The 27962-nt window shown below is 42.0% G+C and overlaps 1 protein-coding gene across 1 annotated transcript; it reads left to right on the top strand.

The window, feature by feature from the left end:
• On the top strand, positions 1 to 27657 carry col28a1a (collagen, type XXVIII, alpha 1a). The gene is made up of 33 exons (XM_041956004.1): positions 1 to 121; positions 975 to 1540; positions 1828 to 1908; positions 2742 to 2795; positions 2893 to 2937; positions 4014 to 4040; positions 4208 to 4252; positions 4356 to 4400; positions 9579 to 9632; positions 9738 to 9806; positions 9925 to 9993; positions 10759 to 10827; positions 11163 to 11231; positions 11343 to 11411; positions 11507 to 11575; positions 13907 to 13975; positions 14066 to 14137; positions 14490 to 14558; positions 15399 to 15470; positions 17812 to 17880; positions 20087 to 20155; positions 20521 to 20589; positions 20694 to 20762; positions 21163 to 21231; positions 21323 to 21391; positions 21641 to 21709; positions 21827 to 21907; positions 22849 to 22884; positions 22967 to 23003; positions 23389 to 23943; positions 24881 to 25017; positions 25644 to 25920; positions 27485 to 27657. The coding sequence occupies exons 1-33, from the start codon at positions 1 to 3 to the stop codon at positions 27655 to 27657; spliced, it is 3513 nt and encodes a 1170-aa protein (XP_041811938.1).
• Positions 27658 to 27962: the final 305 nt, after the last annotated feature.

Here is a 27962-nt window from a genome sequence, read left to right as displayed (position 1 = left end):
ATGCGGTGGCTGCTAAAGATTTTGATCCTGACTTTGGCCCTGTCAAGCCCAAGCAGATGTCAAAAGAGAAGGAGGAAAGGACAGAGAGATGATAACCAGATCATCATTAATGAGGCCAAAAGTAAGTGTTTCAGATAGCCATGAGGTATCAATGCTGACCGTTCACTGATTAGATCTGACTTAAAGTGATTATTGCAGCTTGATTATCTGACCTTGAATCCATATTTATGTGTTAAATGACTTGATAGTGATAGACAAATAATTCCTTTTAGCATGTAAATACAGAAAAAATTAGTGGTAGTCAGTCGAACAGAAAAGTTGATCTTTACGAGGGATTCAAAGGAAAATGTCTTAGCGGACAGGAACACTATGATTGACAGCAGTTTCAGAGTTTCACTATGCTTGTGCTTCCCCTCAAGCACTGTGGTGCCATTTACAGGCTTCATTAAGATACAATTCAGAGCAATAAGAAAGCTGTTGCAACCAGCAGTCAGCTGTGTTCGCCTTATTCTGGCTTATGTGCAGTAGCAGTTGAACAATATAAACCAAATAAGTCTATATTTGAATCCTCTGGGGACCAATACCCACATGTTCCATTTGAGAGTAAATGAAATCATTGCTCATCTTAAATATATGTGTTGGCTAATATGATATGATCCAATAATATTTAATTGGTTGGGTTCATTCATTCGTTTTCAAGATGTTTTGTTATTGACCAAAAGGCTTCGCTAAAGTCATTAGGAATCATCTTCTGCTCACCATGATAATTCATACTGAGTGGTGAGAAGTTATCAACATAACTTGTTCTAGACCAAAGTGTTGGATGGATGAGGAGACCATTACTTTCTGAATCATACAGAAACTCTGATAGCAGTTAGTTATAGAGGTTAGAATATACCAATGCACCAACTGTTTGAAACCTCTGAATGGTTGCTCTTCGGATATAAGCCTGCTGTGTTTTGCTTCCTGCTCAGCCCTGATCTGCCCGGTGGAGATCATGTTCATCGTAGACAGCTCAGAGAAAGCCAAATCTCTGCTGTTTGAGCGACAGAAGGAGTTCGTCCTGCGCTTCAGCACTAAGCTGATGCAGCTCCACTCAGCCGGCTGGCGTCTACGCCTGCGGCTGGCCGCCCTGCAGTACAGCAGCACTGTGGTGGTGGAGCACAACTTCAGGGACTGGCAGGACTTGGACGTCTTCCAGAGCCGTGTGGCCTCCATGACCTTCATCGGCCACGGCACCTACTCGGCCTACGCCATCGGCAACGCCACCCAGGTGTTCGGCCGCGAGACGTCCTCCAGCAGCCTGAGGATTGCGCTGTTGATGACAGACGGGACCGACCACCCACGCAGCCCCAGCGCAGTGACGGCGGCCGCTGAGGCCAAACAGCACAACATCAGGGTGTTCGCCATCAGGCTGTCGGGCCTGCCCAGGGACGGTCCCGTGGGTGCAACACTGCGATCCATTGCCAGCGCCCCCCCGCAGCAGCATGTCCTCAGCCTCACCGACAGCCATCTGGATGACAGACTCTTCAACGAGCTGGTCAGTCACGGTTGCGTCAGGAAACCCAATGTAGATACCATGAAATAAGCATTTAAAACAGATGACATGTTGGTTTTGTGTCGGTCCAGGTTTCTGCAGGCCTGGACTGTGACTAACTTTCTGTCTTTCTTTTTTCTCTCAGAACACAATTGTCAAAACTGGGGTGAGAACCATGAGATATTCTTTACAATCAGTGTTTTCTGTGTTATCATCAGAGCGTCCGCTGATACTCATAAAACATTCAAACTGCTCAAATAAACAGTAATGAGCCTATCAAAACCTCTCAGCACAAAGTTTCTTTATTTCAGTGTCCACAGCCGAAGACCTGTCTGTGTGAAAGAGGGGAGAGGGGTCACCCTGGAAGCCCGGTGAGTTTATCATAATGTGCTTATTGAAATCACCTTGTGCTGCTTCTTAACTAGCCCGTCTGTGCTAACATCTATCACAAGCTGTGTGAGACTCACTTCTCAAAGACACTGATATCTAAATCACTACTTGTCACTTTTATTTTTTCATTGTGGATCTTGCTAATAGTTGCTTTGCATCAAAGTGTCAGAAAAGTGGACCAGTCTCACCTTGCCCTAGCTGACTAGCTGACCCATTCACCCAGAGAAAGAAACTTTTGTACACTTTTTGATCAGAGTAGTGGGAGTGAGCTGCTGGCCTGGTCTGCGTTCCTGCAGACTTTTCCAGACTTTTGGATGATGTGGCAGCGCTTGCTTCAGGTTGACACTCTCTTTCTCAGCCACCCAGAGCCCAATAAGCCTCACACAGTGGCTTGTTATCCCTGAATAGCTGGGGATTCTCCCAGCCTCAGCACCCGGGCCGGCGGCCTCCATCAGCAGGTGCGTCTGGCCTGCATCCAAAGCACTACAGGGAAAAGATGTGAAAGAGCAGGAAATGTTTCCCACAATGCAAGTGTAGCAGGTGGTGAATGGGCCAGCTGAAAGGGCTGTTTTGACTGGTCGTGCTACTGAAGAGAAGCAAAGGTCAAGGATGGAAGATTAAACATGAGCAAACACACAGGCTGCGGTGATCTGAGAACCTGCTGCACTGAGGTGGAGGTTTATGTTGGACAGAGGTTACAGACAGGTCGCACTGAGAATGACCTGCCTCACGTATGCCTATACATACACAGAACCCAAACTAAAAAGGGGCCCAAATATTCTCTTTCACAATCTGTCCCTTTACTTTCATCCAGGGGAAACCAGGCGAGCCAGGGTCTGATGGAGCTCAAGGTCCAAAGGGATCTCGTGTAAGTCTCTATTGTCTCCATAATCCATCGCTGGTAACAGAAAGAATCCATGAAGTGTTGTCTGATGTTGTGTTTTGTCTGGGCTCGGTCACTGTAGGGGGAACCTGGCATTAACGGACGTCCAGGAATGGAGGGCCTTGAGGTAACCATCCAATCATTGTCTCAACCTTCTCTTGCCTGGGTTACAGGCTTTCCCGCTGTCAGTTCAGTCTGGTATGCTGTTATACTCTATTTTGACTCCAAATTGATATCATTGACTCTGTAGTCTCAGTGCTTTACTATTAAGACACTGCACTGTTAAATAATTCAGTCTTGTAAGTAGCAGTAGGCCAATCAGGTAATCAGGTAAAAGTAGCTCTGAAGTCTGAACTCTGTCTAGTTATTCTGACTGATTACACCTCAATGCTGGTTTCTTCTTATTAATCTGTCACACTTAGCATGATAAAGAAATACATACATTAATCTTTTGTCCATGCACTAAGTACAGGAGCCAAGAGGCAATTAGCCAGTCTCAGGAAAATTACTGGAAGCAAGAGGAATTAGCCAGCTAGCTGGGCTGGCTCGCTCCTGTTAATAAATACACTTAGCACCCCTAAAGATCACAAGTGATCATTTTGTATCTCTTCCATTTAATCTGTCGGTTTTACACAAGAAACAGTCTTTAAACTTTGGACAGAGCCAGGCTCGCTGTTTCCCACTGCTTCCAGTTTTTATGCTAAGCTAGGCTAATAACCTCCCGATGCCTGATTGTGCTTAACACAGAGACATGAGAGAGGTATTTATTCTTTTCATGCGTCTCTCTGGAAGGGTGAGTGTATTTCCTGGGTAGATGTGACTGGATTACCTTTACATGGCACTTTATTCCAGCAGCAATCAGAATACAAGCTCAGTTATGATTTCTCACATGATGATCCAAAGCAAACAACCTGTTTCTAGGCTCCACAGTTCGCCCAACAGGCGTGTCTGTGTGTCTCGTTTCTCAGCTGTCAAAGTGGAGGCTACAGACTAGATGTTAACGAGGTTTGGAACATCCAGCGGTGCTACATAAAACCATCTATAGAAATAGATTGAATCCATTTTTTTGAACATATAAAACAATTAATCAGCAATTAGTAGCTCTATTTTGATGTTGGTTGGTTTACTTTCTGTTACAATAGCATGGTGGTTTGTTGATGGTCAGCTGTCTGGCTGTTTAATGTAAAATGTCGCTCTCTATAGGGTCGATCTGGCAGCAAAGGGGAGAAGGTATTTATTTATATTTCTTTGATTTTGCACATTATTAAGTGGCAGTTTTTATTTATGATGCATCAGCACTGCCAAGTCCAGGTGTTTACAGATGTTGCTCGTTGTCAGATTAGAAAGATGTTTTCCTTCCGTCACTCACCTGTATCTTAACTGTTTGTGTTTTGCAGGGAGAACAGGGTGAATGTGGTGCTCCGGGGAAAAAGGGAGAACACGTAGGTTCATCATCTTTCATCTTCTTAATTGCCATCATGACTCTTTGCTGTGACCTAGCACAGTGTGTGACTGCAGTGGAATTACATTGATGTTTTTTCTTAGGGTGCAAACGGACCTCCTGGCCCCAGAGGCCCCAGAGGAGAACAGGTGAAGCCTTTAACTTTTTCTGCCATTAACCAATACTCTGCACATTGTACATACCTGGCTGGGCAGTACATTAATATTATACATTATTACACACAGAGCCTCTGTTTGGTTTCTCACTACAACTGATCTACTCTTAACTCAGATGTCTTTCCCCACATTGGACACAGAACTAATGCTTTCTAATTATTTTGAATGGGAAAATGATCCCATGAGTCAGTTTTGGTAACCAGTCTCATTAACATGTAGAATGTTTCTAAATGTGGACACAGTCATGGAGTATGTCATTTGAATTCAAATAATGTCACATTGCTCATACTAGACGGAGAGTCCATCTTTAGGACTCATGTCAGGGTTATGGCAGACAGCTGTCATAGTGTTGGCACCACAGCAGCTTGGCTGAGCAAACATTTACATGGAGGGCATTGAAATGTAAGAATGGTAAGAAAACTGAAGTAAGCACCAGGAATGCAGCTCAGTCAGAATAGAATATACAAGCTGTAACCACCATGTTGCTTTGTGTTGTTACTCTGTTGTCTGCCTGTGCTGGGAGTCAGTGCTGGTATCACATAGTAGATATAAAAAGATATAAAAAAAAGTGTCTAACAAATCAGCTGAGCAGAACTTACAGGATAAGTTCAGCGTTTTCCAATACACTTGAAAACCCCTCGTCTGTGTGTGACGTACAGAGCTGGAGTCAGGATGTGGCTAACCTCACTCAGCATTAAGACTAGAAGCAGGGAGAAACAGCTCGCCTGGCTCTGTCCAAAGATCAAACATACGAGCATCCTGAAATCTTGTCATCACAGTGAGGTTGTCAGGTTTGCTAAATTGTGCCTGTACAGAGCACACTGGCAATGTGTACTATAAGCAGGGATGCATTTTAGAATAGATAGACAGATAAATTGTTGTTCTTTAAATGAAATAGTTCCAGCATTTAGGTCCCCTAAAACCACAAATATTTCGTTTGACATGTCTGCTTGTGTCCTGGTGAAACAAAGAAGATACAGCGTGTGAATGAGTGAGCTTTAGAGGCGTTGGTTGGTGTATATCTGAAGTTTGGACACGGCCAGGCTAGCTGATTCCCCCTGCTTTCAGTCTTATGCTAAGCTAGGCTAACCACATGCTGACTCTAGCTTTGTGTTTCACACTGAGATTGATGTGGATTTTCTCATCTTGCTCTCCGAAAGAAATTGAACAACTGCACGTCCAAAAATGTTGACCTGTCCGTGTCCAAGGTGCAGACAGGAAATTCAGGGAGATCTGCTGTTATTGTGTGGCCTGGCAACAACCTTCACCATTACTGCCCATTTGAAAGCCCATATGTTACCATCATGCAGTACACCTGTGGAGCAGACGTGTTTTTATTTAAAAGTTGAACAGAACTCTTCAGAGCCTTCATACCTGAATGGGTGTGTGGTCAAATTGAAAGATTCCTGTGTCCCCCCACATCCGCACTGAAACAATCAGCGCTGCAGTGAAAGCCACACACATCTCCTGCTCTGCACTTGTGGAATGTGAGCTGTGGATTAGGTCTTATCCCCCTCCTAATGTAGCCTTTCTAAGCGGGGAATCCAAGCTTGCAATGTTTGGTTGTAGTCTTTGAGCAGACGTTGTCCCAGAGGATTAGGATTTGGGCACATGTTATCCATTCCCTCTCTCCTTAAATGCTTGTTGCCCCCTTCAGCATCAGTAGAACAACAGCAGCCATCGTCAGAGTGCCATCAGGTTTAAGGTCCTTCTGATCTGTCTCCAGTTCCCACACACACGATCAAAAGCTTATTCATAAACCTGTTATATGAAAGTATACACATCACAGTGTAAAACACAGTACTATCCACCAGTGTCACTGTCGTTTATATATCATACTGTGTAACAACTTCAAATCAGGAAATGAAGTGAATTTAAGGGACCAGCTGGTGTTTTTGCTTTGGCCTTTTAACTTCAAATGTTTGTTTATTGATATTGATGTATCTTACTCATTTATTCCAGTTTAGCCCCTCAGTGCAGCGTAGGAAAGAAAGAGGAGTTTAGTGGCTACTTCCACAGAGCCTTCCTTGCTGCACAACCACTCTGTAACTGGTGGCTCCTGCATTGTGTTGATTATTAATAGAAATGTCGTGACATCAGGATCTCTTTGGAGTTGATCAAAGATCTTATTTTGAGAAGGACAGAAAATAAAGCAGAACTTCCATGTAAATAGAAACACCCCCTCCAGCTCCATCCCAAATGAAACTAGATAATTCTGGCGCCGCCAAAATTTTGACAGTGACACGAGGGGGCTGCTGGTGTTATCTATACCACTGTTTCTCAAGCCTGGTCCTGGAGTACCACTGCCCTGCATGTTTTTGATGTATCCCTGCTCCAGCACACCTGATTCAAATGAATGGCTCGTTATCAGGCCTCAGTAGAGCCCAGTAACGAGCTGAGCATTTGAATCAAGTGTGTTGGAGCACGGAAACATCTTAAACATGCAGGGCAGTGGTGCTCCAGGACCAGGATTGAGAAACACTGATCTATACTAAACATTCAGTCGTCACAATTTCAGTTCAAGACATCTCTCCCTTGTTTTAACTAGTTAAAACATAATTGAAGGTCACTTCAAGGGACAATATACATACTTTTAATTAATGGGAGTTAATGGGAGAGACTCCACTGACGTGTCTCGAGCCACAAATGCATTTTTTTCAACAGGGAAGTGTCTGTAGCCAATCAGATGTATTGGCATATTTCAATAAAATTATTGATTATCAAACCGTGGTATATGTATCAATATCTACTAGTGTTGTCATGATACCAACATGTATTTCAATACTTTTTAATACTTTTCAAAAAAAAAGAAAAAAATGTCATTATTGGTGAGATAGATAACCTTAAAAAATATTTTCATTAGGTACAGCCTGTCTTAAGTAGGACCAAAGTCTTTAAATGGTATATTACGATCTTTATAACATATTAAATGGCTAAATGTGTGTAAAAGTTTGTTACTTCATAAAGATCATTTGTGTGTGCATTTACAGCTCTGGAAAAAAAATAAGGGGCCACTTCAACTTAATTGCAAATCAGCATGTCTACATGTATGGCAAAAAGTTTAAACATCACTGTAAGAATATTAATATAAGAGGCCTAATATAAAATAATATAAATGGGCTGTTTAAACCAGAGAATGTGGTAGCTTTTTTTTCTGTACTTTTGTGGAGAGTGAAGGGGGCTGGAGTTGCTGCTTTTAGCTCTGAATGTGTTTTTTTCATGGCTATACATATAAGTTGTTACCTGACTCCTGTTCATGTTCTTGCATAGAAGCTGTCAGATTGGCTGAAAGCATACAGCGTTGCTTGTGCTATGACATGATGGAGAACGACACGGAGAATGAGTTTTACTATGAGCTCCCTGAATATATTAAACATTAAAAATCTATATTTCCAATATGTATGTGGTTTAGAATGAATACAACATCTGTAGGCTATCTACAGAAAGATGTATTCATAGTAATTCATAAATACTTGATATCTATATTAGTTTATTTCCTCAATAAATACTCCCACACAGAAGCAAACCTTCATGTAGTGCACTAATGTCTTCACTATCTGTCTATCTATAGTTAACGCTAGCTAGACAGATTGCTAGACAGATCGCTACCTAGCTAGATTGCTAGTTAGCTAGCGCTAGTTATAGTGGATATAACAAAACACAATAAAGTCATTTAGATTATATTACATTAAAATGTCAGATATTTTATATAATAATAATTCACTGTGATGTGGAAGTCAACTTGTAGAAATATTTGAGTCGGTTAATCTCATCACAGTCAACATCACACCTGTTATTGTGAGTAATGTAAAGCACGGTGATGCATTTAAAAACTCAGATTGATTTGAAATATCAGCAATATTAAAACTCAAAGACACAAATTAAAAGTGCACATCATCACAGTTACCATCTGACAAAATATTTCCAACATATGATAAAATCACCCCGAAGTGGCTTTAAAAATTGATAAACTGGCCATCTGACAAAAGCCTTCATAGTTTTAACTATTTTATATCCCATATAGCTACATGAGTCATAAGCATACTTGGTTGCTTTTTACTCATGTTGAATTTCTGTCATTTGAGGGCAGAATTTGTGTGTTCCAGCTTCACGTATAGCAGAGGTCCATACACTCCAGTCGGTCCTCTTAGGTTCCAGCAGAGGGCAGTCACAGCTCAGCAGACAGTGCCACACACAGCCCATTGTTCCTCATGTGGAGTATGTCTGTCATGGATGTTTAACAGTTAAATCAAAACATGATCAGCCCCAGTTTGAACTGTCTCTGAGGTGTGGGGGAGGAAAAAGTTCCATAAAGAACTGCATGGCTCAAGAGGCAGCTGTGTGAAGTCTGATAAATGTCCTCAAATGATTAAATATTAATTAAATGTTGCTTGAGTCAGCATCTGAAGACTGCATGTTTGAATGTGAAAAAATCCGGCAGGCACTTTTGGCATAGAAGGAAAATGTGTGCAATAAAAAAGACACTATCTCTGTTGTATCAGTACTGATCCTTTTTAAAACTGTCCATCGTGAGTCCAAAAATGCTAAGTTGGTGGAAATCGCTACTGCATACTGTAATAAATGTCAACAATGCAAAACATGTGCTGCATGGACAATAAATAAGCTCAAACATAGTAGTAATAGTGGAACGATTTTTTAGAACAAGAGATCATGTGTAACTCTTACTTTGGTCTACCACAACCGTTAAATCCTTAAAATGTGATCATGTACACAACTCTCAGGAACCAGCCCTGGGACCAGGGTTCAATCCCTGCTGCTGTGTGAGTCAGTGGGAAGCCAGTGAGGGATCCTTATGGCGACCACTGGTAATTCCATGTGTATCAGAGATGACACACACTTCCCAGAGAGTTGGCAGTGACAAGAATGTGGAACTGACCTTTCCAAAGAAAAAGAGAAAAACAACAACACAACCTTTGAATACCTTGTCTTACATTTGTTTTCACTCTGAAAAGGGCAAAGGTTGTCAAATAAGCTCAATGTCTTAAACCCAAAATATACCAAGAGTATTGACTACTTCGTAATGTCAAAAATGGAAGAGAATATGTTTTTGTATTAAATATTATTTAATATAATTAATAGTTATTTAGGAATCATATGCATTTCCCCCTTCCTGTTTTGTTCCTTTCTCAGGGAGCCAGGGGAGGACCTGGAGACCAGGGTCCAGAGGGGCCATCTGGACCTAAAGTAAGACCTGTAGCAATCAAGTTTCAAATACATCAAGTCAATCAGTATGTTCACAGGTTAAAGCTATGGGAACATTTCTGAGTTTCTTTTTCCTTTCCCTAAAAGGGTGACAGAGGACTGAGGGGTGCACCTGGACCGCCAGGAGATAATGGCGTTGGGTTCCCTGGTCCCAAGGTAAATTTAGGCTCGGTTCAGTATTTGATTAATAAAGAACATTTTCCTGCTTATCTGCAGAAAGGCCAATGCATGTCCTGTGTGCGTTTCTCACTAATCCGTGAAATTCATTTTTCAGGGGGACAAGGGGAACCAAGGAAGACCAGGCCCTCTTGGACCAATGGGCAGGGGTGAACCGGGGACACCGGTGAGTTCTCAGAACTAAGGGAAACTACAGTAACTGCTCTTATAGCTGATATATTCTCACTAATAAATCACCCTGTTCCCGTGGGACAGTGACATCAATGCCAAAGAGACATTATTTGAGATATTTTTACTGAATTTCTGAAGTTCTGTCTGCATCAATGATTTTTTAAAAATCATCATTTTCATCTGCAGTTCCTGTGCGAAGGCCACCACTGACCACAGGCTACTCATCACTCCTCATTTCTTCAGTGCATAAAGTGCTGTGTTTCATCCCCATAGTTTTAATACTTTTATATATGTACAGAGAAAGGTCAAAATTATTTAAGTTGTATTTTTAAAAATCAGCTGTAAACCTAGCTTTGGAATTTAACCACTACTGATCACTTAATGCTGAATTCACATAACACTGGAATATTTGACTTTGAAAACCATCAATCAGATTTTTTCTTAATTCCACTTGCTAAAACTTGCAGGTTGTTTCAAAAACTTTATGTGACTGACAGGATGTGACCTGATGGGACAGATTTCTGATTTTCCTGGTAGTGATTTAAAGCAGCCTGATCTTTGGCCCAAGACATTTTTCCTGGTGCTATAAACCCTGTCACACAACAAACACACAATTAAAGACCATGTTAGTTCCTGCTGGCAGCGCAGCTCTTTTTCCAACAAATGGCCTTTAGTGACTATTGCAGCGCTTCTGTGATCACTAACATGTAATATCTGTTCGTTCACTATTTAACATTTACCATCCTGCTGGTGTGTTCAGGGTCCAGCAGGGCCACCAGGCACACAAGGATCTCCGGGGTTTCCAGGTGAGGGTCTCCCAGGACCCAAGGTAAGTTCCAGGACAGGCTGGTTCACTACAGCTAGCATGGATCATTTAATTTAGCCTTCATGTAAGACAGTCTGCAATGTACAGAATCAACATTTCCAAAAACAATTACACATTTCTTACAGAACATGAAATACTAGTGCTTTAAAATTAGACAAGAAATATACATTTTAAGTTCTCTTTATTCATAAATTGCACATGGAGGTTTAAAAAAATCCAAAACTGAATTAAAAAAGGAGAATCTGATTGTGGTTGCATGCTTTGAGTCTTCAGATGCCAGTATGATTATCTTTCTTCTAGGCCTTCCTGTTCTAACCCTCTCAGTGTGTTTCTCACAGGGTGACAGGGGGTATGAGGGCCCCAAGGGCAGCCGTGGACCTCCAGGAGTCGGGTACAAAGGTGATAAGGTAGGCTTAACTGCTAAACACGGTTGGGATTGTTGACATGCGTCTAGTGAAAACCTGTGATAAAACCTCTGAAGGATCACCTATCTGACCTCTGACCCTTCTGACTCTCAGGGAAACACAGGAGCCACTGGGTTGCCGGGTTTGGTGGGGTTTCCAGGGGCAGGTATCCAAGGAGAAAAGGCAAGGCCAATGAAAATTGTAGGAATTTGCCTTCTGTATTCATGCTTTATTAGTGAACCCACATTTTACATTCTGATGTTTCTTTCTGGATTCAGGGGGACCAAGGGCCTACTGGGCCTTCTGGTCCCAGAGGACCTCCTGGACTGGGTATAGTTGGACCAAAGGTTAGTAGCATTGAGGAGCATAGAGTATCAGTAGAGAGTTGGCACTGTGGCTTTTATATTATTTATATTATGTAATGCATATATAATATAATACACTACTTTAAAACAAGGCTGTGGAACGTTTGGAAGAGGAACTGACAGTCTTTCTCTTGGAAACTGAAAGTTGACTTCATAAACACTAAAACGCACACTGTTTTAGTTTATGGTGGCTAATGTTAGCTAAAGTTAGCTAAAGTTAGTTATGTTACTGAGTCAGATTCGGTTCAGTTCATTCAAAGTTCTGCTTGAGTAAAAGTACAGAAGTATTACCAGCAAAAGTAAAAGTACTCGCTATGCAACATCCTCTTTCAGAGTATTAAAACATGGAGCCTCCAAAGTGCTACAGTATGTTTATATAGTTTTCATCTGAGGCACACAAGATAACAAGTACGATGCTAGGGGTCTTCATGGGGTTCTTCAGGTTCTGTTGTGAAACAGTTTACAACTTTATCATTGTCATACACGGTGACCCTATGTAGCTTTGCCCCTCTTTAAACTATAATAATAGATTATATTTACATCATGTGATCATGTGTTTCGTATGAAAAATCAAAGCAATTAGTTACTACAGCTGTTCAGTCAATGTAACGGAGTAAAAAGTAGAAGATTTCCCTCTGAATTGTAGTGGAGTAGGAGAAAAAAGTAACATAAAATGAAAAGGCTGAAGTAAAGTACAAGTATCTTAAAACTGTACTTCAGTACAGTACTTGAGTAGATACTTTCCACCACTGCTAACTACGGTCCTGCAACTGTCACTTGGTTACAGTGAAGTTAGGCCTTGACAGATGGTGGGAATAGATCACAGACATGGCTCACACCTTTGTTTGCTCACACACTCGTGTCTGTAGGAGAGGCTTTTATGATCCTGGAGGTCCTGTTTGTGCAGCGTTCAGTATGCTTTGCATGGATGGAAGGGAGACAGGTTCCAATGATGGACTTAACTGGCTTCAGAATCCTCTGTAGGGACTCGTGGTCTAAGTTGTTGCAGTTCCCAAAGCATGATCTTGATGGTTCCCCAGTAGAGGGTGGATAGGATGGGTTTGGGGAGGCTGGGTCTCTTCAGATGGTGAAGATGGTTATGGTTGTGTGATCAGCTGAGGTCATCAGCAAAGAGCACATCAATCAGCTCGGTGCATGCAGGAGCTGCTCCATGCAGGAGCTGTCGATAAGAAGAGGGTGAAGGGTCTTCCTGAAGTCAGTTGTCCTCTCTTTTGTCTTGTTTACATTGAGAGACAAGCCACTCCACCTCGCCTTTTGCGCATGCGTCTTATCATCAGCTGAACTCGAGAATATAACTAGGGTCATATTTGGCAGAGCAGCAGAGTGTGGTGGCTGTGGACATGATGTCCCTGATGCTTACTGTCTGGGGTCTGTGTGAAAGTCCAGGATCCAGTTACCAATGGGGTGTTCTTGTTATCCAGGTATGACAGGGGCAGGTGGAGGGCAGAGGAAATGACATTGCCGGTGTTGGACATGTTGGTGGTGGTATTGAGGTGGGTTGACAGGATGTGAATTTGTGAAAGCCAGAAAGCACTGTATTATCAATATATCATCATCATGATGGACATGGCAGCTTGTTATCAAGGGTTAGGGTAAGGTTACTAAAAACTGCATGGTCTCAATCACTTCATGATCAATTTCATTGCTTGTTCTCTTGAAGCACAACCTTTTTTCCTTAATGTCTCAGGTGGAGTTGATTGCAGACATGATTAGTGTGTTTTAACTTTTCCACGGTTCCATTAGTTTGAGAGAAAGGCGTTTGTGGTGATATTACAGTTGTACCAGTTCTCCCATGAAACCGCTGTCCCTGAGCGCTCCATAACGACTGCTTTCTGTATGAAGTTCGAATGACTGCATGTGTCGGCCACCCCAGAGGATTACTGGTACCCATGAATGTGGCCAATGTCTGCGTATGGAGGGGGTGGGGTGGATGGAAGGAAACAAACAGAGGAAACTGGTGTTCATGTCCCATGTGAAACCGAAAGCCAGTGTTGATTTTAACTTACATCACGTTCCTAACTTACTCCTAAGTTACACAACTAATGTACTTATGCTGACAAAGGAGTTTTAGTGTCCAAGCCTAACCAAACGGTACCTGTTTCACAATGTTAACCACATTACAACAAAGGTCTGGCGGTACACCTGTCGCTGGTACCTGTTCAGTTATGTAAGTATGAAGAGGTGATGCAGATTCACCTGGCGCCAACTATGGAGCACCAAAAAAACACCTCAAGCATCTTGCAGTTGTTGGTCAACTGTGACTCTCGGTCAGTGATTTGTGTTGCTTCCCAGGGTGACCAGGGTTTCCCCGGAGAGCCTGGACCCCAGGGAGAACGGGGTGTTGGTGAGCCAGGAGCAAAGGTAAGACAGCCAAACTCTCCTTGGCTAGAGCATGTACAATAGAATGAACAGTGGAGTCCAGAAGTTTTGAGTTCATTTGTGGTTTTCCAGGGGGAGCCAGGGCCTGATGGGGCTGCCGGGATACCTGGCATTCCTGGTGAAGATGGAGTTGTTGGGCCTAAGGTGAGTCACTAACTGGAGGTCAAAAGTCACATTTAATATAATAAATACAATTTGAATTGAGAGCAGTTCAGATATGGAGCATACTCAGTTTATATAATGTATAAACTATATATAATATAACAATACAATGAGTGGATGTGCCTGAATTTCCTCCATTTCCCTTAGTCAGTGATATATTTATAAAAATAAACTCACCTCACCGTATCAGTTCACAGTTTTATCTGGTCATTGTTTTATTTTACCTGGAGTGATCTTCTATGTCCAGAACACCCACAAGCATCACAAACTAGCTTGTGAGTCACTAGAAAATGTATTTTGGTACTGTGACGCAGTTTGATCTGCTTCAATCCAGGGAGAGATGGGGTTGCCAGGTCTGCGAGGCCTCGAGGGAGCACCGGGGAAAGGCATCCCAGGAGAAAAGGTAATCTTTAATCAGTGCCAGCTGTCACCCAAGTATTATATTTCTAGTCTCGTAGAGGAGGGGTGTCGAACTCAATCAATGAAGGGGCCAGAACTGGCCAGAGCTAGCCAACAGGGACCTTCCTCCCACAGCGATGTAAGAGGGCACTGACAGCTATATGACAGATAGCTGCCTAAGCTGGTCTATGCAGATGCTGTGTTTATTAAATGCCAAAGCTGCAGCATACTGCTGATTATACTCCCTATGATCTTTCAGGAAAAAAGCATCAGCTCGAGGTAGCCACATCTCTGATGTTGCTCTTTCTGTAACGAAGTGTGTGTGGGTACCTAGAAAAATCTATTTCTGGAAAAGAACTGCTCATTTCTAGTTACTTTGAAGTGTGTATTTTCATCTGCCTGCGCTCTTCTTCACTGCTGATTTTTGTAACATGAGTTGACTTGTCAGAACACTGTTTTTTTATGAGTAACCATGGCAACATCTCACACAAAGCCAGCATGTTCTGCTGTTTTGTAACGGCTGTAGTCCGGGTTGGTTTAGAGCACAGAATGTTTCTGGAGACTGTAGTGCAGCGTATTGTGAACAATATGGTGGCCCACAGGCTATTAATGGAAAATCAAAGTTATTTTGCAGGCCAGAAACAATTTTACTTCTCGTGCCTCATTGCTCTTTTTTCAACATATTGAAATGTTAATATTATTATATAATTGGGAGTGTATATGCAAATTTAACTAGAATTACTGTATTTACCTTACGGAGCAGAGATGTAAGTGAGCTTTTTGAACTTCTATCACAGAAGCTGAGGTGCTGAGGTGTATAACATCGAGTCTGTGTTTTCCACAGGGAGACAGAGGTGATCGTGGCCCAAGGGGACTGTCAGGTTCCCCAGGCCCAGTTGGACCTGCTGGAGCTAAGGTATGTTAAATACATGGTTCACGTGTGCTCGCTGTAGGTGAGGAATCCAGCACTGGAGGTGTTCACAGAGGTCAGGTTCAGATAGCTGTCATAGTAACACAGAGGTTTGAGAGCAGGACATGTTTAATGATTGAATGGTTCAAGGAGTCTGGGTGACTTTAAAGGGTAATTTAAGAGCAATCCCATGTGACAGCTGGACACTGTAGTCACGTAGTTTGACTTGTTTGACAGTCTGTGCACATGAACAACAGTGTAAAGGGAGCTGCCTGCTGTTCCTAGAAACAAGACTGATGAGAGCAGTGATCATGAACCAAAGGAGTGAGGTTGTGGACTGTAAAACCTAAACAATGAGATCTGCAGAGCTGCTTGGAACTGCAGAGTTAGGGCTAGTCCTCTCACTACGCCTTCTACATTAAACACATTGTTTGATCCATTGTTAATATAGCAGCACCGTAGAGCTTTCTAGCCCACCTTAGCTCATTGTTGTGGTTTTACTACCTGCAAACTCTGCTCTTATCAACATCATGTCCAGCTGCACCCAAGAGGCTGTTTTCAGTGAAAAAGCACTACCTGCCCAGCACCAAAGGGCCGACAGACAAAGTTAGCGATGAGCAGGTGAACACAGTGAAGCATTTAACAGCTAAAGCCAGATGTTTTTCTCAGGAGGTGGTGGAGACCAAATTGGAGCAAAAAGGGATATTGAACGTTGATCAGGTGGACAGAAACATTTTAGATTTTACTTTGTGTCTGTTGAATGTGTCAATATGTGATTAATAACATTTGGCACGTAACAATTCTTTCAAGGCTTAATCCATCAAATGTTCAGTTTTCTGCTTGTTCTACTGACCCCGAGTACTAAAAAATGCAGCTTTAAGGAGAAGCAGCTCTGGGGTTCACTTCGTTTACTGACAGATGTCTCAGTTTGTCACGCTTATGATTGTTAATAGTTGCTCAGTCCACTTCAGCTCCACCCAGGGTCCGCTCCTTGTTACCCAGTTTGTGGGCCCAGTAACTGCAAAGATGGCAGGAACAGAAAAGTGAAGCATGAAAATGTACAATACCATTAGATGGAAAATACAAATGCTACGTCCATGTTTTTCTTCATTCTGTAGTGGGAACACAGAACCTTAGACTTGATTGCTTTGTTGGTTAGTGGGAACTAAGAGTTTTTGATAGATCATCACTCAGGCTCGTTCTTTCCAGTACAGCTAAACAACAATGACTAAAGAGGGTTGTTATTGTATTCTTCCTTCAACAGGGTTTTAAATGTATTTCACTCGCCACTCAAATTCACATTTGACATTTGACGCTAACGTTGATTTTAAAAAGGTTGACCCCCCGTCTTGTTAAAGCCCACATCTTTCAGTCTCCATACCTCCAGGATTTCTGTTATTAAGTTGGAGCCTGGAAGCCCAAACATAGATTCCTCAAATGGTGTTTGCTTGGATTGTTTTGTCAGATTTGAAAAAGTTCCTCTGTAGCCAAAAAAGACATTATCCAACTTCATACTCCTATAGAGAAGCTGAATAGCACAGTAATCCCTGTGACAGGTCCACTGATATCAGCATTTAACATCGGTAGCGTCCTCTGTAACATGCCAAACAACGTTGTGGACAATTTATGAAAAACTGGGGACTTTATGGGCAATATACAGCAACACGTGAAAGACTAGAACTAAATACAGTAAACACCAACATCCTTCTCCTGCAGTAAGTCGAGTAGTTAGAGGCAACCAGACAAGCTGCAAACACTACACAGACATATATATCACGTTTTAAGATGATGTCAACATCGCTGTGTCATAAAGCAGTAAGAGACAGATTGTGTAAAAAGTCTGCACTGCATTAGACAACATAAGATGATGTAAGACTAGTGCACTGATTAAAAACTAAAGCGGGTTTTAAGAGTCCCAGAGCTGTCAAGAACATTAGGAAAAAACATCCAGATTTAAGCACAATAACATGGTTTGCATAATGGTTAGCTGTGATGTAAGATATATGGCAACACTGGCATGTTGTCTTCTCATAAAGGTGTTATGGCAAGTTGGTGTTAGCAAACAGTTGAACCAAAAAATGCAGAGTCAGAGGAACATTTCTCAGGGTGTTTAATTCAAAATAGATCAGAGGCTTCCACTATTAAAACTCAGGACAAATGAATACTGACAAATCACCTGTTAGGAGCTTTAAAGCAAAATCTTAACCTTACTGAAGCTCTTGAGACAAAGGCTTTTGTTACTATGACCCAGAAAAGACACGAGGATGCTTGCTGTGCTTGCACGGTCTTGACCTGATTTGTTTGCTGGCAGCTTGTTATCCAACATTTTACGGACTCTTTTGTTCAGGGAGAGCCTGGCAGTCCAGGGATGATGGGCCTACCTGGATCTGCTGGACGCGGCTTACCAGGACCAAAGGTGATGACACACAGCAAATCAGTAGCACACACTCAAACACATGCACACACACAGAGAGAGACACACAAAACCTAATATGTTGTTGCACAACCTTTAGAGGAAATGATTGCAATCAAACATTTTCTGTGGATCTCTGAGACTTCTGCACCTGTCAACAGGAAGTTTGCCCCACTCTTCCTGAGCTAGCGGCTCAAGCTGTCTCAGGCTTCATTGGTGCATTCTCCAGACAGCAACTTTCAGCTCTTTCTGTAATACTTTGATAGGATTTACATTAGAACTCATGGAAGGTCACTGCTTGTAGCTTTGTGTTTTGGGTCATAATCCTTTTAGAGGACCAATGGCCAGCGACTGAGCTTTCTGACTCTGGGCAGTACGTTTCACTCCACGATGCCCTGATAGACTTGAGATTTCAGTGTGCCCTGCACAGATTCGGGGCACCAAAATATAACGCCTCCACATCTCACTGCAGGTACGGCCTTCTTTTCTTTGCACAGCATCATTTTCTCGTCTGTGATCGTTGAGCTGATGTGACTTGACAAAAAAGCTCCAGCCTTGACTCACCTGTCCAAAGGACATTCTCTCGGAAGGACTGTGGCTTGTCAATATGCACTTTAGCAAATTCCAGTCAGGCTTTTTTATGGTCTTCTTCCATGGAGGCCACTTTGGCTCAAAAAGTGAAGGATGGTGCCATCAGAATCTGATCTACCTTGACCTTGAAGTTCAGCTTGTATCTCTTTGGCAGTTTTCCTTGGTTCTTCTTCTACCATTCACACTGTCCTTCTTGGCAACAGTTCCACAGACCTTAAACTTCTTATTAGACTGCAGGTACCCCTGATTTACCACTCCCATGGTTATTCATCTCCTTAAAAGTATTATTATTTCATGCAACTTCTCAAACAGGATACAGAGGATGTTTTAAAATCACAATTTTCTGAAAGAAATGGTTTGTTATTTGAACAGAAAAAAGAAAGGGTGCCAATATTTTGGGAGTTAAACATGAACTCAGTAGGTAAATTTTACCAAAGGCCAGTTAGAACAACATTTGACTCATTTTACTCATCAACATCATTGCTCTGATAGAGTGATGGGTGACATTGCTGGAACAAGGCAAGAAGCATGAGCAGCAACAAACCCCCCCAAAAAAGTTATTCAAACCTATTTAGACGAGGAAGTGAAGACGAAAGTTAAAATGATTACCCGGTCCAGAGAAAAGCGGCTACTGCAGAATCACACTATGTTCTGCTGGCAGATGAAACCGTTCTCACTCTGACTCTGTTGAGCAATTTTGGCAATTAAGTTGGTGAGAAAACGGTAATTATTACTAACAGCAATGATGGCCACAACTGTAAAGAAAAGTTTAAAACCTACTTTGCATGTATACAGTTAAACATGCACAGTGCACCATACAAACACCTTATTTTTTTATTATTTAAATTGTGGACTACTTATACTGTTAGCTCGGGCAAAGCCATTTGAGTCATCATGATGAAAGACTTGCAACAAAGACATCTAAAGCATTTTTTTCTCTTTAATCTCACCTCACATGTTTACCTGTTACGTTATGCAAGAAGCAAGATAATTTAGTCACTACCATTCATTTGTTTGTGTGTGGCTAACTTAAAGATGCCCTGTGGAGTTTTATTCTTAATGACAAAGCAAAAACAAACATGAAAATTATAGGAGTAAAAAGTACAATGTTTCCTTTTAAACGTATTGAAATATAAAGTGGCATAAATTGGAAATATTGATGTACAAGTATAGAAAAGATTGCACTTAAATACAGTTGCTGAGTGAATGTGCTTTCCACCACTGCTGCACTCTGCTTTACATAAGAGCTTTATAAGCAAGAGACTTTATCTGGATATAAGAAAGTGATGGATGAGGCAGAGGCAAACACCCAAGACATTCATCTGCCAAATCCATTATTTTCTACAGAGGGAACTGCTGCTCTCACGCCATCATAACCTTCACTCTAACACCATAAAAGCATTACTGTTGTTGTTCTGGTTACTTGTTGGTTCATATAGGCATTGCGTTGATTTAGAACAATGACTTATCTGTTTGTCACAAATAAGTTTGGAGTCTCCTTATACATAACAAAAATTTGGAGGGGATGTATGAACAAATAAAGTTTATTTCTTATATTATGGGTTGGTCAGTATCATTTATGAGTAACTGTGTTGTTTTTCAATGGTGCAATTAAAAGGGAGATCCTGGACCTGTAGGACCAGCTGGACCTGTTGGAGAACCTGGAGTAGGACTCATTGGGTTGAAGGTGACATGAACACAGGATACAATAACCCTATAAATAACCTGTATCACACCTCACTGCACTGTAGAACCTTGAACCATGCAAGCTGATATTGTATTTTTTTTCTTAGTGTTCAATTCTCAAGACAAGTAACTGTAGCGTTGGACATACTGTGTGTTGATCTGCTCACCTAGAGTTAAAACAGTTGAGATGTAAAAGAAAGATTTTCCTTGATGAAAATAACTTTGCCCAGTGCTTTAATAAAATAGTGTGTGGATGTTTTAGGTCATATAACATTCCAATTTGTTTGCAATATAGCCACCTGTGGGTCAGTAAATATTTGTATGCTGATATATAGATACAACAGCTGTCCATATGTTCCTCCTCAGGGCAATAAAGGAAATCCTGGACCTGTGGGGCCACCAGGAATGAAGGGGGATGGCTTCCCAGGACCACAGGTGAGAGGAAACACTCAGCAAAAAATGAGGGGTACAACTGAATTATCCTCAATTCAATGCATAGAAAAAAAAGTTTGTAAATTCACATCCTTTGTCGTCATAAGGGGCTGCCTGGCTTACCGGGAGTGCAAGGAGAGATGGGACCTGAAGGGAAAGGACTACCTGGACCTAAGGTGAAGTGTTACTTGTGTTACTAATTTACAAAGTCAGGAAAAGTCCACTGAGGGACATTTACTGAGGCTCATGGGGACTGCAGTTCAACATACCAGAGTAAGAAAGTAGGATTTTCCACAAGCACCACCTGAAGCTGGTTCACGAGTTGTAACTGTGGAACATGAGTTTTCAACACCAACAAAGCAAAAATCACATGACCTCCACACAAATATGGAAATGGGTGTGAAATTTATAACTGGCCATCTGAACTGAGCAGAATGGAGACTGCTGACTTGTAGGACCGGACATTAGGAGACAAAAGCTAAAATGGAACAAACAATAATAAAACTGTGGGCTGCATAAGATGTATAAATAATGGAAAATATTTTGAGAGATTATTTTGTCCGTTTTGTGTGTCAGGGTGACAGAGGCTTGCCGGGGGTTCCTGGGCCATCAGGTCCTCCTGGAATTGGACTTTATGGACCAAAGGTCAGTGGGAATTAAAACGGTTTCTGTTATATATATTAAAATGACATTAGCCTTCTAACTTTACAATTGCTGTGTTGTATTATATCCCCAGGGCTCTACAGGACAGCCTGGTCCACCAGGCCTACCAGGACCTCCAGGAGAGGGCATCCAGGGACCAAAGGTAGGCAATGAAAAGCACTTGACTGGTATGGTGTCAGTCAAGTCAATGGGATCACATATTTATTCCACCTGTATCATGCTGTTCACTGTCCAGCAAGGATGACGATTGTCCCCTCCTGAGTCGTTAGCCTGTGCTGTAACATCAAATCATTCAGTCTGTGGTGCTTCACTAAATGGACAGGATTTCAAGATAAGTCTATACGCTGATGATACCCTTGTCACACTTACTAATTCATAAATCTCTTTGTAGGGAGAGCCCGGGTTTCAGGGGCCAATGGGCCCTCGGGGGGCACCAGGTGATGGCCTTCCAGGAGAGAAGGTACAAACAGATACAGCTACTGCATGTGCCAGTGGTTGCATGACCTGGGACATGTTGCCTCTGATTACCACTGCTCCAGTTGCTGTAATGAAGAGTACTTTCATTTCATACACACAGGGTGATAGAGGCACTCCTGGAGCCCGGGGAAAGAAAGGAGACAAGGGAGACTATGGAGAACCTGGATCTACTGGACCAATGGTAACATGGCATGTCCCATCTTGTAAACAGTTTATTGATCTGTGATGATCACAGTTTCCTGTGCATGTCTCATTAGTGGCACGAGGCAATGCACGAACCCATAAGAAATGAATGGGAAATTTCCTCAAATTTCAGCCTTTTTCAAGTTTCCGCTGCCTCGCCATACTTTCTCCTAGAGACTTCATTCAAGTGGGTGATGTCATCAGCTAGAGTGCGAAAAGTGAGAAATCACCTGAATTTTTTTTTTTTTAATTGCCATAAACTCCCCCACCAAATTTAAATAAAGAGGGATTTTGCACCAGCTGCCCTGCTCTGCTGCTCCATGTAAGCCAATACAATCTCCAGTTTTGTTTTCTCGCAGCCTGTCGCAGTCTGTCTTTTTAACTCGACCATTTACTAATTTTTCTAAAACATATCTGAACACCAAACACACGTACATCTGGCCCAGACTTCTACGCTTCTCACAGTCTAATCGTGTTTTTGATAGCAGCTACCGTTTTCTCACATTTACAAGTTGTTTGGGAGAAACCGAAAGCAAAAAAGTAGCTTTTCTTCAAGGGGAGAATTAACTGTCAACAGGTGTAACTGTCACAAAAGCCACATTCAGAGCTAAAAGCAGCAACTCCAGCCCCCTTCACCCTCCACAAAAGTACAAAAAAAAAAAAAGGGAAAAAATGAAGCTGCACTGCAATTAGCTACCACATTCTCTGGTTTAAATTGCCCATTTATATTATTTAATATTAGGCCTATTATATTAATATATAGCTGTTGATTAGTTTTTCTGCTCTGCAGATTTAAAGAAAAAAGGATCAAATAGTTTTTAATGATTATCTGCTGATACCTGTTCATGCCAAATGGATCAGAGCATCCTTTACATAGGGTCACTTGTTCTATGGAGATTAGCCCAGCGTTGTGTTATCATTCTACTTTTCATTTTATAGGGGGGACCTGGAGAAAAGGGCGAGCCTGGGCTGACGGTGAGTAAAGTGACTGGAACAAATGACACTGAGCTTTATATCATAACATTCAAATTTAACAACTTTTTTTTTTCGTTCACAGAGAGAAGAAGTCATCAGGATTATAAGGGAAATCTGTGGTAAATTAGACATTTTAGCATGTTTTGCAGTAGTTTAATCGAATCATTAGTAATTTTTTGTGGTGCTTCGTTGAGAGCTAATGTTTATCATAAATGTAAATTAAATTGACAGAATATTATATTTTTACGGTATAATGCAGTCCCTTAAAAAGACTTTGAAACATGCGATAGACCAAAGACAAAAGCTATTTAAATCATAGTCTGAACTGAAGTTTTGAAGTAACTGGTATTTATAATTAATATTTATTGCAGGCCTATTACAGTGTATTCTGTTTAAATCAAGAATATAAGATGCACAGAGATGGTACCTGTTGCAAAGCTTTGTTTTACAGTTGTTTTTTATCCACACCTGCATTATAATTTATGTCTTACATTTGTCTGCCAGGCTGTGGTCTCAAGTGCAGAGAGAGCCCTCTGGAGCTGGTGTTCGTGATAGACAGCTCTGAGAGTGTAGGACCAGAAAACTTTGAGTTGGTGAAGGACTTTGTGAATGCCCTTATTGACCGGGTGTCAGTGAGCCGAGAAGCCAGTCGTATTGGCGTGGTGCTCTACAGCCACGTGGACATGGTGGTGGTGAGTCTGCAGCAGCAGTCCAGCCAGGATGATGTCAAGGCTGCCGTCAGACAGATGCCTTACCTGGGCGAGGGCACCTTCACGGGCAGCGCCATCCACCGAGCCAACCAGCTGTTCCAGGCCTCCCGGCCCGGCGTGAGGAAGGTGGCTGTGGTTTTAACGGACGGGCAGGCCGACCCCCGTGACGTCATGCAGTTTGAAGAAACAGCAACAGAGGCCCACGCAGAGGGCATCGAGATGTTCGCCATAGGAGTGGTGAACAAGACTGACCCTCTCTATGAAGAGTTCCAGGCTGAGATGAATGTTATTGCCTCTGATCCTGATGAAGAGCACGTCTACCTCATAGATGACTTCAGGACACTTCCCAGTAAGCCTCACAGTTCAGCTTTCCATCACGAGCTGTTAACCCTTCACAGTTAATTGAAGAGATTTGCACCACTTCTCAGATTTGAAACACAGAGAACTTTAAACGCATACACATCTGGAATCTGTGCAGTTTAGTCTTTCTAGTGCTTTCAGTGTCTGATCATCCAATCTGCTTAGAAGTCAAAGAAAAAAAGATACTCCTCCTCCTAACTTCTTGCTTCATCGTCAAATTTATACATTCTGTCAGTATCAACAGTAGTAGTCATGTGTATCCATGGTTACTGTGCAAACAGGAATTGGTAGCAGCTAATGCAGCATGACTCTCATGGTGCAGATTCACCAAAGCATGAACATCAGAACATGTTTATTCCAGATAGGAAAAAAAGGGTAGAGAGACAAACTCCATGAATTTGATCATTTTGACATCACTGAAGCAAGCGAGCTAGCTCAGCCAGTGAACACACTGCCGCTACACTGACTGACTGTATATTCTTCTTACTGCGTCCAAGGCCCTATCGTGGCATTGTACTTAAAAAACACCAATCTCTCCATCCATATACAGTGTGATATTTATGGTGTGTTGGGTTTTTTTTTTCTAAAAACCAGAACCTTAGTCATTTGCAGTCACACCTTCATTTGTCAAGCACAGACATCTGGGATGTGTTTAGCGTAGCTTTGTGAAAAGTGACAAAAGACACATTCACATGTTGTATCCTTGGTAACAGTCAGTCTGAGGGGGACATAACTTGCATTAAACATGTCATGAACACTGAGTGTGACATGAGTGTGACATGAACACTACTGTAAAACAATGATTACAGCTTTGGTTTATAATTAATTTAGCCACCGTTTCCCATTCTTTTCTCTATCATTTCATGTGATGAGGACCACCTGTAACAAAGCTCTTCTAACTATGTCTCCTCTTCGTTTTGGTGCAGCTCTGGAAAGCAAAATCCTGAGTCAGATTTGTGAGCAGGATGACACAATGGCATTTGTCTTTCCACCTGTGGAAATCCTCCCTGAGGCTCCAGACGACAGCCTCTCCAAAGAGTTCCCAGATGAGGAAAACATACAAGTAAATGCTGCTTTAATCTCATTTGGAAAAGATAGATTTAATAGTCTAAAAGCAGAGTTTTAGTAGATTTTTTTTTACTTTTATAATATTATATAAATCTTGCCCTTATATTTCCTTTTTTTACATAAACATGTAACAAACATTTTTAGAAGATATAAAAAGAGTGAAAAAATTGACAGTCAAATGTCTAAGATGACCTCAAACCTGTCTAAATTGCATTTTCTTGTAAATTTTCAGCCAGCATGTACCAATATCTGTAGCTAGCTAATCTTTGCAGTCTGTAAGTCTGTCCTGTTAGCTGGACAGGATGAGCATTCTGCCCATGTGCTGATCACTTAAACATGAACATGACCACACAACCCGGGTAGAATCCACAGGCACTGCAACTTTAGCCAAACAAAAAGCCTGAGAGTCCAAAGTCATAGGATCAAGAGTCAGAGGGTTCATTTTCTGGAGAGCATGAAGTTGACATTTCATCTGCACATGAGGACATGTTGACCTGATGCTGGTACTACAGGAAAGGTCAGCATGTCACCAAAAGCCTTAGGTTCAGTCCCGTAGGAACCATAGTGATGGTGAGGTTGACCTGGTTAGCTGAGCTCTGAGCTCCTCCTCTACTTTCCCAGGTTGAACTGCCAGTGGAGACGGTGACAGCCCCGACTCCACAGCCCCACGAGTCAGGGCGGGCCGATGAAAACCTGGTTGATGCTAAACTGCTCGGGGAACCCTGGGACAACCTGCCGGGCATCATGTTTACCTCTCCCGGGGGCCGGGGGAAACAGGGACCCGGTGTGACCTCCGTGGTGGGTCCCCAGACTCCAACTGACTTGCTGTATGACAGAGAGAGCACACGGGCTCCAGTCAGCCCTCCTCCTCCACCTGTGACAGACTTATCAGTGCCAGGTAAACAAACCGACACCTCTGACACATGTCACATATCAGACCTACGTGATGAGTTTATTGCCTCCTGTACTACAGCCACATGATGAAAAGATGATGGGAAGTCTTGCGAGTGCAACATCTGATAAGGCTGCGTATCACATCTCATGTTTGTTTTTGAAATTGTACTCTTCTTGAGTAATTCAATCAAATGTTCTTTTGTTCCACTGCATTTCTGAGGAACATCCTGTACCTCTTCCTTCATTCCCTTTATTTGAAAGCTATAGGTTTCGGTATAAGATCAAGGCTTTAAATTTAAATCATACCAGACAGATTCAGCTCCATCTCGACCAGCTACATTAAACCACTGCTGATATTTCATCGCATCAGTCATGATCACATAATAGAACACTAACAGGAGCCGCTCTGCATAGTAAGTACTTTTACTTTTGGTACTTTAGAAGTATATTGCGTTTCCAAAAGTTTGAAAATATAATAACTTTTAATTTTTTAATGACTTTTGCACATGCATATCTAGTTAGGTACAAAATCAAACAAAAATAGAGAACCTGTACAAGATTTTTCAATTAAAATGGGAAGCAGAGGTTTTACATTTTAAGTCTACTATGAGTGTGTGTATTATAAATCTATATAGCAAATGTCATTATCATTTATCTTTTGTGGCCTATCATATTTTTTACTGGCCATTTAAAAAGTCGCAAAAACAAAGTCACACAGATCCATTATTTTGGACTTTAACAGACCTGTGAAAAACCAGAATCTGACATGTATCAATTATTTTTCAATTGAAAAGTGACCTGATCTGAAAAGCATTCATCTCAAACAGAGAGAGAGAGCTACTCCACTGGCTGCAACACGATGCTCCACCAATTAACAAGCAGCTGCAGTCAAAAACAGCAACAGTACATGTCATTATTCCTGCTCTCCAGAGTTCACACGTTGTGTCTGCCTCTGAAAGAGCATTCCTCTGAGTCATCACAGATCAGATCAGATTTTTTTCACTGGGCCATCCTGCTGTTTTCTCTTCTGTCATAAATTTTTTAAGTGATAAGAACAGATTCAATGACGGAATGTGCTTAAGTACATTTAACTACTCAAGTATTACTAGTATTTGTAGATACTTGTACTTTATTTTAGTATCATTATTATAAGCTGTATAAGTAGTTGCATGAGTTTCATGTCAATCAATCAGTACACAAGTAAAAGCTGCTCACACGCTCATACATCTGAAGTAATTATCTAATAATACAATGCATAATAATAAAACATTCAACTAGCTGAGCTACTGCTTCAGTATAAAGCACAAAAAGCAACATGAAACAACAGTTACTGACATCCACATAAAACATGGCAAAATGACCATCTGAGTAAAGAATCTGAACAGGTCTATAACTGAATACTTCCACCTCTGAACAGGTTTAAAGGGAGCTTTACAGTTTGTTTCATCTCAGTGACCTTATGTCACAACATGTGGCAGGTTCAACAAATGAGCCGTCACATGTTGACATGAATGACTCATCAATCCAAGCCAAACATCTTCCTCATTGCCCTCTTCTTGTCCTCTCAGATGAGGGCTGCAGCCAGCCTCTGGACCCAGGTCCCTGTCGACAGTACGTAGTCAAGTGGTACTACGACCCCGAGGCCAACGCCTGCGCCCAGTTCTGGTACGGAGGCTGTCAGGGCAATGCAAACAACTTTGAGACTGAAGCCAACTGCAGGAATTCCTGCGTCTACACGTAACAGACTGCGTTTGGAGGAAATGGTGTGTGCAACACTGACCCGTTCCATCGGCGTGCGCCACTGAGGGACAACACGGACTGAAGACACAGGCTTTACTGTTTGACCAGCGCTCAGGCTGGCAGCTGCTGCGGTGGTCACGCTCTGTGCACTGCAGCAGGCGAAGGAGATGATGTAGAGCAGACATGGACCTCTTCACTGTGTCTCAGGCTACGTTCACACTGCACGTACTCCTGCTCATTTCTGAACTGCTGCACATATATTAGCTGTCTGATCATTTCAGACAACTACTTACATAGTACATCTGC

The sequence above is a fragment of the Chelmon rostratus genome, chromosome 16, assembly GCF_017976325.1.
Source record: "Chelmon rostratus isolate fCheRos1 chromosome 16, fCheRos1.pri, whole genome shotgun sequence".
Lineage (NCBI taxonomy): Eukaryota > Metazoa > Chordata > Actinopteri > Chaetodontiformes > Chaetodontidae > Chelmon > Chelmon rostratus.
This window is presented reverse-complemented; position numbering and strand designations above follow the sequence as displayed.